Here is a 12,226-nt window from a genome sequence, read left to right as displayed (position 1 = left end):
TTGCGCACCTTGTGCCAAATGGTGGCTTTTGCTGCTACGCTGTTAGGCTGAGTATTTCTTTTTAAGAAAACAAAAAACGGTCGGGAGCCGGGGAAAAAAAACATTTTAATGCTTTTAACGACAAGAACTACGAGTTGGAGAACCACGAGTCGATTGAGCGGTGCAGCAATGGCAATGTCTGACCTTAAAGCCCATAACTCTGGTCCCCTTGCGACTGCAGTGACAGTACGCAATAAAAACGGCGCTTAGTGTCAAGGATTTAAAAGTTCCCTGGCACGAGACGGAGCGGGGTAAACAGTGAAGGTCACTTGTTATTTACTTAAACAGAGGTGGCGTTGCCTCGGTATGACCTCTAACTACAAGAACACTGATGTATGTAGCTCACCTGCCCGTGTATATTTAAGCGACAGACACAGGCATACTGTACAGGCAACACCCTGCTGTCCCTTCGGCAGCACTAAAGCCACAATACATGGACGGACGGATGGATAAACAGACAGATAGAGGAAAGGACGGACGGACAGAAGGACAGACCAACAGGGGGACGGGCAGACAGACCAAGTTTCAAGTTTCATTTATTAGGTATAGCCCTGTGAGCCATGCGGCTCTTAACTTGTTGGACGGATGCAATTGACAGATTTCACCACACGGTCGAACTGATGTACAATACCATCACGGCAGGCTACGACAACGTTCTGAATGACTCTGCTGCAAGCGCCTTTGGCAGTTCCCTCGTGTGTACGTGTGCCGAGAGGCCAGAGGGGCGCGAGGACAGGAAGAGCCGCAAACGCCCGTCTCAGCTCGAGTGAGAGTCACAATCCCTGTGTCCCACGCCTACGATCAGCATAGTTGGCCGCTCAAGATCCGCGTGCGACATTCGCAAAAGTAGGCCATTGTGTGCCTGAGCGACAAGGGGCGTGTCACCTTCTCCAGCAGGTAGTTGTTGATGTGCCCTCCCACCGGGTCGCCCTTGAAGTCGAAGTTGATATCCATGTACTTGCCGAAGCGGCTCGAGTTGTCGTTGCGGTTCGTCTTGGCGTTGCCGAAAGCTTCCAGCACGCAGTTCGACTTGAGCAGGATATTCTTAACCCTGGACACGCGGCATCCACCGTTAAAAAAACAAAAATCCGTTTTTGGGGTTTGTTTTCTTTTCCTCACTTGTGGCGGTGCGCTGCTGCCCGCTCGTGTCTCAAGCAGGGAGCGAAGGCGGCGGCGTGCGGTGTTTCGTTAACTGCGATCGGTTGCGCACTGCTCCCGGACCTCACGGCTTGCGAGAGTGTGCCACGGTGGTGAGATGCTAACTTCCTTGCCTGGTGTATACAGGAGGTCGTGGGTTCGATCCTGACCCTGGCATCTGTATATTTGGAGATGTTATGTCTCTCTCCCAGTGGTTGTGTGGATTTTTCCTCTGGGTCCTCTGTTTTTTTTTTTCCTCCACATTTAGAATCAACATGCGATAACAGTATTAGGCTGCTATAAATGTCCACGTGATAAGCCACTTCATTGTGCTATCATTTGTGGCCAGGTCGCTTCTGAAAAAGAGCTACGTAGCTCATTGGGCCTTAACTGGTAAAATAAAAAAACATAGCTTAGTTCACCTACGCTAAGCACGGTTGGTTATGTACGGTTCCAAATAAATTCAACATACATACGTGCTATAGCGGTCCCATTGCGCTGACTTGCTCAAGCAAGAGCCGACAGAGAATTGTTTTTCATTATTTATCTTCCTCTTTGGTTTGCCTCGAGGAAATCAAACTTGAACCGTATGATGAATGTCAGCACGATCAGAAATTGTTTTTTTCCGAAACGAGATGGCTGCTATTTTAACATGCATTAAACAACTTCGAAACCAAGCTTATGTTGTGTCGTTATTTAGGATTCCGACACGGATAATCTCAGCATGAAAAATGCAACTATGGCGGACCAGGCATTTGTAAACTCATTGGTCCAAATTTGGGCTATGTGCCATTATTTTTTGTTCTATTTAAGTGGGTTGCACAAAAAACTGTATATTAGCTAGATTTGCGATGTGACGTAGTAGCGTGATTTTGCTGTCCGATATCATTGGCCCATTTGGGGCTGGATCTTTGGGGCTGCCGAATATGCAAACTTAATTTCCAACTGAGAGCATAAATAAGCAATGAAGCGTATACATCATAGGTAATTAAATATTTTCATAAAAAAACTAAAATTTACATACTTTTTTACTCTGATCACATTTGCAATGTCCCCGCACAAGACCAGCCCACTGTCCTTCAGAATAGACCAGGCCCACTGGGCATTTGCCCGGACTGCCCTGTGGTCGCGCTACATTACTATATTTGACCAATACCACGAATGATAGTTTGACTTCTTGTGGAAGGAAACTTTAGAGCACCCGGAGAAATCGCCACTGCCATCTCCTAACCACACCTCTCAGTTCCACGCCTACAACACCAGGCAATCCATGGGTGATCATCCAAGTGAGGTTTAGAGTGACTTGGCCATGGAAAACCTGGAAATTGCAACGATAATGGCAATGATTAACATGTAGGCTTTCGCGACCAATATTATTCATTATCAACGTTTTGGGTTTAGATCGCGTTATTTATAAATGTGTCGTAACCCTCCACCACCCGACACGGCCAATCAGCAAAAAAGTGTCACGCTGACAAAAGACAAATAGTTCACTGCTTTAGCCCTGCTGGATGCAATTACCAGCGAAACGTCGTACTCAAATTGTAAATGTTGTGGTTTCACGCTTCAACACACCGGTGGGCTAAAGCAGTGAACTATTTGTCTTTTGTCAACGTGACACTTTTTTACTGATTGGCCGTGTCGGGTGGTGGAGGGTTACGACACATTTATAAATAACGCGATCTAAACCCAAAAACGTTGATTATGAATGGCAATGCTGTGTGGTCTTTTGTTCGGACATGCACAGAAAGTCAAGTGGCTTAACGCTGCCCGGCATAGCTGACCTCTCGACCTCCTGCCTCTGGCTGGGGTTGGTGATGGCGGCAATGTACTGCATGATGAGCTTGCTGGCCTCCGTCTTCCCCGCCCCGCTCTCTCCTGCCAACCGGCACGCAGCAAATGTACGGCATTACGAACAACGGCAATAACAGCAGCAGCCATGGCAGGCATGGCAGGGGTGGAGTGGGGGGGGCGGTGGGCTGGTGGGGGGGGGCACTCACTACCGTCGCCGAGCTGGCTGCTGCGTCGACCCTGAACTGAACCAAAAATCAAAACAAACTCAAGAGAAAAGGGGAAATGTCTATGTTACGTTCAAGTGTGCTGTACACCACTTAAAACCAACAATCTCCCAATCTGCCCCACGCATCCACTGCTATTAGTGTGGCTCTGTGAGTTACACTGCATGTGCTGGCACTAACAAAGTTTTAGTTGAATAATTCTTTGGTTCTTTCGGTTAAGTCACGTCTAAAAATAAAATAATAAATTAAAATAATAGCGACGTTTCGATTGCAACACAAGCAATCATCATCAGGCACAAAAGAAATAGCAACAAAAATCTAACTAGAAAACTATAGACAGACATACAAGCAGACAGACATCACAAGGACACATATCGGCACAGAGAGAGGGGTCGTTTCTGTGACGGTCCCTTAAATATAGAGAGGGGGGGCGTGGACGGAGAGAGGGAGGGGGCAGAGAAAATTAGCATATCAATGAGTGGACGGCAACGTGTTGCTGCTGCGCAAGTAAGATGACGACGTGGCACGGCACACAAGCTTGAAAATTAGGAGAAAGGCACACTAAAATTAAATAACCTCGCAAAATATCGAAATGTGATGTAATGCAACACAGAGAGTCGGTCAACACACAATTAACGCATAGCCTGGTTGATTACGTATTTCAAAGATTGCTAAGTTAGAATTTAAGTGTGAAAATTCCAAAAGAGAGGACACAGGCAGAGAGAACAAATAGCCAGAGAGAGAAAAAAGATAAGCTTAAAACTTCCCCGTAGAAGTGGTTCAATCTTAATTTTGGAGCTTTCGTGACTGCAGGAATTATTCTTTGGTACTTTCGGTTAAGTCACGTCTAAAAATAAAATAATAAATTAAAATAATAGCGACGTTTCGATTGCAACACAAGCAATCATCATCAGGGACAAAAGAAATAGCAACAAAAATCTAACTAGAAAACTATAGACAGACATACAAGCAGACAGACATCACAAGGACACATATCGGCACAGAGAGAGGGGTCGTTTCTGTGACGGTCCCTTAAATATAGAGAGGGGGGGCGGGGACGGAGAGAGGGAGGGGGCAGAGAAAATTAGCATATCAATGAGTGGACGGCAACGTGTTGCTGCTGCGCAAGTAAGATGACGACGTGGCACGGCACACAAGCTTGAAAATTAGGAGAAAGGCACACTAAAATTAAATAACCTCGCAAAATATCGAAATGTGATGTAATGCAACACAGAGAGTTCATAGCAATACAGTATATAATTTAATGTTGGGTTTATCTATGGCAGTATATAGTACGGTGTATGCTCGTGTGATGTAAGAGAATAAAGTTTAGATGGAAGCATATTATATAATTTTTACGACGTAGAATTGTAATGTATTACTTGCTGTTAGTAACTCTCGAGAAACGGTGCCTTAACGCGGCGAGAGAGTTTGTGTACGTCTGAGAAGCTGATCGCTATACCGTCGAGAGCCTAGTGCTCTCAGAAGGGTCACCCAAGGTGGGAAGACTTCAATGGAGACGTCAGACAAAACCCGTTTCGAAAGGTCCCCACATGACCTTTTCAAATAAATGGTGATCCAAGAAAGCAACGGGAAACTACTTGGATTATTGCTCCCTTTGAAAACTTCAATGATGACAAGCAAAATCAACAAAGGCCCTGAGTATCGGCGTCCTTTAAATAGGACAGGGGTGCTAAGAATCTCCGAGCTTGTGTCAAAGAACCCTTTCAAAGTAGCAACTTTGAACGTTAGAAGTTTACTTCAAGCAGGAAAACTAGCCAATGTCATACAAGAAATGGATCGACTTAAAATCAACATAATCGGTCTAAGCGAAACTAAATGGCCTGGAACAAAAAAGTTTATATCGAGCGAACACCACATCTTCTGCTCCGGAGGAGAAGAAAACACCAAACAAACATACGGTGTCGCCTTTATAGTACACAAGAAATTAGCGAATAAAGTCAACAACTTTGCCCCAGTATCAGAACGAACAGCAGATAAACAAGATCATGAAATCGAATCGTTCTATGAGCAACTAACCAACACGCTGAAGCCGCTGAAGAAGCAAGACATCACTATAATCCTCGGCGATTTCAATGCCAAGGTTGGCCACGGTCGAATGCAGAACATTGTCGGAGAACACGGACTAAGAACAAGGAATGAACGAGGCGACAGACTGGTTCAATTCTGCCAAGAACAACGTTTCAGTATTGCTAACACGTGGTTCCAATTACCACCTCGACGACTGTACACGTGGACCTCGCCGCAAGACTCCGACAACAACATCGTCAGGAACCAAATCGATTATATCCTAATTAACATCAGGTTTAAGTCCAGTGTGATTACAGCAAAAACCTACCCTGGAGCCGATATATCGTCAGATCATAACCCAGTAACAGCTACAATAAGACTCAAATTGCGATCAATACAATGTACAAAGACGAGACGAGCAGACCTGGAGAAACTGAAGAACAGCGCCGATAAAAGACAAGTACAGCAACATCTCAACGATAGCATCCGCTCAATAACAACAGAAACAGCAGATGTTCAGGAGTACTGGCGCTCGTTCAAACAATGCATCACAGAAACAACAGAAGTCATGCTGGGACATCAGCCACCGAAAAAGAAACAACGATGGATGACACATTGTATTCTCGATCTAATGAGCCAACGAAGAATGTACAAAAACAACAACTTGGAGAAGTACAAACAAATGCAACAGAAGATCAGAGAAGCAATCCGACAGGCAAAAGAAAAGTGGATGGAAGAACAATGCGCCGAGATTGAAGAACTAATTAAAAAACATGACAATTTTACTCTGCACAAGAAGCTCAAAGAAGCTGGTAACATCTACAGACCAGCCCCAACAGCTACCTTGTATGCGGACAACAACCAACCAATCCTAAATAAACAAGAAAAAATGGACACCTGGACAAACTATATACACAAGCTCTATGGCGCCATGAGAACACCTGCAGAAAAAGACCAACAGATGTCGAAAGACGCTCTACACATTTTAACATCAGAAGTAGAACATGCAATCAAAACAGCTAAGTCAGGCAAAGCGTGCGGGCCCGACACAATCCATGTAGAATTGCTCAAACTATTAGACAGTAACAACATACGACAACTGACTAATTGGTACAATCAAATATACAATGGCAATAAAATTCCATCCGACTGGCTACAATCCATCTTTGTGGCCATACCAAAGAAAGCAACAAGCCGGAAATGCGAGGACTACAGACTGATAAGCTTGATGAGCCACGTGCTGAAAGTCTTCCTGAAGGTGATCCAACAGCGCATACGCTCCACATGCGAAACTGCATTGAAGAACACACAGTTTGGCTTCTGCAAAGGACTAGGCACAAGAGAAGCAATCTTCTGTCTACAGATACTACTACAGCGATGCTACGAACATCAGAAAGAAGTGTACATCTGCTTCATAAATTACGAGAAAGCCTTTGACTCAGTCGACCACGACCGACTAGCAGCTCTATTAAAACAACTGGGACTAGATAAAAACGACATCAACTTCATCATTGCTCTTTATTGGAAGCAAACAGCCCAACTCCGATATGACAACGAATTGACAGACCCAACACCAATACAAAAAGGTGTACGACAAGGCTGCCCACTTTCACCCAGTCTTTTCAACATCTACTCGGAGCAGATTTTTGATCGAACACTAGCAGATAAAAACATTGGTATTAAAGTCAATGGACAATACATCAACAACATCAGGTATGCCGACGACACTGCACTGCTGGCCGATTCGGAACAAGACCTACAACAAATCTTGGACGAGGTTGCCACAGAGAGTCAAATATGGGGCTTACGAATTAATAAAAAGAAAACAAAGGTTATGAAGGTCAGCCGAACTACAAGCGAAATAACAATCAAGCTTGGTAGCGAAACATTGGAACAAGTACACCGATTTAAATACCTTGGTGTAATCATTGACGATCAGTTGAACCATGAAGTCGAAATCAAGAGCAGAATTGAACAAGCAAGGCAAGCATTTATTAAATGGAAAACACTCCTTGCAGACCGCAACTTGAGTACATCACTGAAACTGCGCACACTGAAATGCTACATCTGGTCAATTTTGCTGTACGGAGTTGAGACGTGGACACTGACAATAACAGCAACAAAAAGGCTCGAAGCTTTCCAGATGTGGCTGTATCGAAGAATGCTGAAAATCCCATGGACAGCCAAAACCACCAATACACAAGTTCTGCAAGATATGGGCACTGACAGGCAACTGCTGAAGACCATCATTAGCAGGAAGTGTTACTACCTAGGCCACATTGCCCGAAACGACCACAAATACCAGCTATTAAAGCTAATCCTGGAAGGAAAAATCGAAGGGAAAAAACGACCAGGACGGCCAAAAACGACATGGCTCAGTAACATAAAAACATGGCTACAATTAACAACAGCACAAACTCTACACGCCGTGCTAGACCGGGACCAATATCATCGTGAAGTCGCACACGCCGTTAGGCAGCACTAAAGAAGAAGTAACTCAGCTTATTGTAGAGTATAGTAAGTATACTGATGGTGCTATGCAGTTTATACTTTAGTTTTTTATGTAGTTTATACTTTAGTTTTCTACGTGGTTGTTTAGTAACTGCAGCTACATACTATTAACATTCCTTTCCTTTGTTAATGCTACTCCCTGCACCCTCCCTTGGTGCTGCTGATCCTGCATAATGCATGGGCATAATATGACTTTGAAACCCCCCCGCCCACCTCCTACGCATTTTCCATGAATATGCTAAATTCCTCTTCATATGCACATTCTTTTTGTTAAGGCGCTCTTCCACCTCCAACCCAGCTTATATATAAGCTCCTAGCTTGGTAGTGTCTCATTCTTCACCTGAAGACGGCTGCTTGCGTTGTAGCCGAAACGTCGTGAGAATTATTTTATTTTATTATGTTTTATTTTTATTATTTTATTACTTCCCTTCTACGTGACTTTACCGAAAGAACCAAGAAGATGAACCTCGTAGACTTGTTTTAGGTTTCGTTTACTACCTCACCTGGTATTCAAAAGGTCGTGGGTGTTCGATCCCGACTCTGATGCCTGTATGTTTGGAGTTTGCATGCCTCTTTCCCTGTGGTCGTGTGGATTTTCCCTCCATATTTGGAAACATGCAATTCAGAGTATTTGGCTGCTATAAGTATGTATGTATGTTGAACTTCTTTTTGCACTGTACGTGGCAAACCATGCTAATCGGAGGTGTGGGGGGAAGGACAATAAACTAAACACAAAAATCAGCTTTTAAGAAATTTGTTTTCAATCGAGATTTAAAAGTGCGTAGGTCCAGTGGCTTCCAAATATAAATTTCCACGTGATGAAAAGCCACTTCGTTGAGCCATCATTTGTGATGGCCAGGTTTGCTTCTGAGAAATAAGCTTTCTAACGCAGTGGGCCTTACCTCGTAAAATAAAACCTTAAATTTTTATATACAGTAAAACGTGGATACCCTGGAAACCGAACGAAATTCGGAGGTCAAACGGGCAATCGCGACTTGAAAGAACCTATACGGCTGAGACGCGTATTGCCAGCGTGCATGACGCTTGCCCAGACACAGGTTTTTCCACCTCCTCACCACCTTGCACTCAAGCCATCAACTCTCCTTACTACAGGTAAAGTGAAGTTCAATGTTCATTAATTTCATTTATTCCATATATGTATTCATTTATTCAATTTATTTATTGTGTTTCTTGTTTTTTTAATGATTTTATGCATGTAATTACTGTAAACTTCGTGTAAAAATGCTTTATAATGAGAGATTCCTTGTGTCTGGAACCAATTCATGTCATTTACATTAATTCTTATGGGGAAAATTATTTCGGTGTTCGAACAAATCGGTGTTCGAATGACCTTCTGGAACGAATTAAGTTCGATCTCCGGGGTACCACTGTATATAGAGTTTTATTAGTGTCGACCATGAGTGTAGTTGTTAAGTTTAACAGTGGCGGGCGGCGCATCGTGCGAACGCACCCGAGATGACGATGCAGGTGTCCTTGCTGCGCCGTTTCATGGCCTTGTAGGCGGCGTCGGCGATGGCGTAGAGGTGGGGCGGCCGCTCGTACAACTCGCGCCCCTTGTAGCTCTCCACCACCTGGGGGCCGTAGATGTTGAGCTGCTTGTACGGGTTCACGGACACCACCACCTCGCCGATGTACGTGTAGATGCGCCCCTTCTCGAACCTGACGGCGACGACGTGGCGAGAGACGCAAACAACCGTTGGTTTTTACATTACACGTGTACCGTGGTCTGTTTCTTTTTCAGTTTTATTCCAATCATCGTATCACGACATGTATGTGTGTTGAACCTCTTATGTAGCCAACAACGCTCGTCGAAGGTGCGGGCGGAAGGACAACAAACTAAACTCTCATAGAGCAGCGTGCATCACATCGTTCAGGGAACAGTCCATAGAAGGAGTTACCATATAACTTTTTCCGGGATATCATAAAGCAGGGGGTGTGTTAACGCCTATTCCTCCGACAGGATACACATTTGTTGAAACCACCCCTGCCTTAAAGTAATCTCTTTCATCCACACACTATCATCCGACCATGTCCATCTCAGTGCTCGCTGAGCTGCATTGGCTTGCGGTTGCTGAACGAATATGTTCAGATGCGCTTCTGCAGCCGTCTGGAACACTCTTCCTTCCGATATAAGTGTAATGAGAGAGCGCCACCTAAGGGACGATGAAGGGCTGCACAGGCACTGCTGGGTTACTCATATCCAATCAGAGGGCAGGGTTCCATCTGGACCAAAGGTAATGGGCGGAGCTCGTGAGTACGTTCGGGAAGCATCGAGAAGGTTCTACGAGGGGCGTGGCTAGAGGCGGAGCCGAGCTCCGCCGAGAGCAATATAAGGAGAGGCAGTGAGAGGACTCGGGGTCGGTGTGGGAAGCCTGGAGTCCGGACTCTCATCTTCGCCGACCTCGTCTCGCCACCGGCCACGTGGCGACCTCCGCCGGCGAAGCCCTCTCTACTCCCCGCGTGCCGCCAGCCAGCGGCGAGCGTGAGAGAGAGAGACGCAACAGAGGACGAGGGAGCGCGCGCATTACGGCGGACAGAAAGGGCGCGGAACCATCCGGGAAGAGAGCGCAGAGCTGTGCAGTAATTGTTCATAATAAGACACTAGTCTCAAGTCGTCGTGGAAGTGCTTTGTTACATAAGGGAGCCACTGGAGCTATGCACTTTTAAATCTAGACTGAAAACTAATTTCTTGAAAACTGCTTTTTGTGTTTAGTTTATTGTCCTTCCCTCGCACCTCCGATTAGCACTGTTGGCTACGTACAGTGCGAAAGAAGTTCAACACACATACATATATACTAGAGGGCACTGAACTTTCCCACATGTCCAACCCCTGAGACAGGTTCTTTTAGCAGCTGTCAAATTTTGTAAGCTGGAAATGCTTTGCCAAATTAAGTTACAACCCAACGATGATTTTTTTTTGTTATTGTTCTAAGAACCCAGTTTACCAACAAGCTCCTGAAATTCATATTAATACCCAGAGACCCAGCGCCGCCAGCTGAGTTCTCAGACACCTGACCCACCCAACCGCTCCAAACACATTTAACTTTGTAACTTAAATAATGAGTTTCCAATGCACTCTCGTATTTCGATGAGTGCCATTTATTCTAATAAAATGTTGTTTGGGAACATAAATGTATAAAAAGGTGTATATATAATTCCGAATCACGAATTCTAATCACAGGATTCAGACGTATGAAGTATGCTCGTCATATTTTATGGAATACATGAATTTAAGGAAATGGAGCATTTGTTTTACACTGGAATAAGCTACATGTCACAGACTCTAACCAATCACAGACAGAATCAGGCCAATACTAAAATCAACGTGACGCCAGGAGTGGTCGTTGAAAGATAACAACTTTGTTATGAGATTGGTAAAACTTTACTCAACTTATACGTACACACATAAAAAAGGCATGTTTATAAGGTGAGTAACGTTTTACCATTTATATTCGAATAAGTTACATATCCAGCTGCTTAGCAAAGCCCCACTGACAATTGCACAATAAAATATCTGTAATGTTACATTATGTAGAATGCTTTAACACTTGTATTATCTACAAATAATGGTATCCCTGCGTGAATCCACTCATGGATGAAGCCCTCCCCAAGGTGTGTCGGTCATGTATGTATGTTGAACTTCTTTCGCACCGTACGTAGCCAACTATGCTAATCGGTCATCGGGGTTGCTAGACCATAACGCCGGTCAGAGTGAGTTGGTAATGGAGGGGAGGGTGGAAGGGGTGGGGGAAGTTTCTATATCACTTGTCACTGATGTTAGCTGTGTCCAAGAATCAATCTCAGGTCACCGGGATTGTAGCAGAGTGCACAATCCTCTGTGCCACAACTCCATCTACCCATCTATGCATGATATACTCTATATTTAAATTTGAGAAGTATATAATATACTTCATGCTACGATGGTTCGTTAATTGTGTTCGTTTCTCAGTCAGCTTGTCCTGGCGAGGGTAGTAGTGGCCACCATGTTGAGTAGGGTGGTCCAGGCCTACTTTTCCCTGGTGACAGACTCTAGCTCTAAATTACTATACACTATACACTACAATATACTGACTCTAGCTCTTCCTGGAGAATTCCCAGGCGTCCCCAGTCCAGCTGAGCGGCATAGTCCCACCAGCGTGTCCTGGGCCGGCCCTGGGGTCTTCGCCCAGTGGGACATTGCTGCCTGGTATAATTCCAAGGGGAGTCTACTGGGGGGGGGGGGGGGGGGGGGCATTCTTACCAGGTGCCCGAACCACCTCAACTGACTCTTCTAGATCCGGAGGAGCAGTAGCTCGACTCTGAGGCTCTCCCGGATTACCGAGCTCCTCACTCAATCATGGAGAGTGAGACCGGCAACCCTGCGGAGAAACCTCATTCGGCCCCTCGTACCCGCGATCTCATCCTTTCGGTCATTACCCAAAGCTCAAGACCATAGGTGAGGGTGGGACCGTAGATCGACCTGTAAACCG

The 12,226-nt window shown here is 45.0% G+C and overlaps 1 protein-coding gene across 1 annotated transcript in view; it reads right to left on the bottom strand.

The window, feature by feature from the left end:
• The window catches only part of MYO1D (myosin ID), a 143,889-nt gene that overhangs the window by 95,598 nt on the left and 36,065 nt on the right, over positions 1-12,226 (bottom strand). Inside the window, exons 2-4 of the mRNA XM_078596413.1 lie at positions 9,208-9,416; positions 2,961-3,054; positions 925-1,090 (exon numbers count right to left, since the gene is read on the bottom strand). Of these exons, the coding sequence (XP_078452539.1) occupies positions 925-1,090; positions 2,961-3,054; positions 9,208-9,416 (469 nt within the window). The remainder of the gene's footprint in view (positions 1-924; positions 1,091-2,960; positions 3,055-9,207; positions 9,417-12,226) is intronic.

This window comes from Lampetra planeri, chromosome 1 (assembly GCF_965212315.1).
Source record: "Lampetra planeri chromosome 1, kcLamPlan1.2.h2, whole genome shotgun sequence".
NCBI lineage: Eukaryota > Metazoa > Chordata > Hyperoartia > Petromyzontiformes > Petromyzontidae > Lampetra > Lampetra planeri.
Note: the sequence above shows the minus strand (reverse complement) of the source record. Positions and strands in the feature narration are given on the sequence as shown.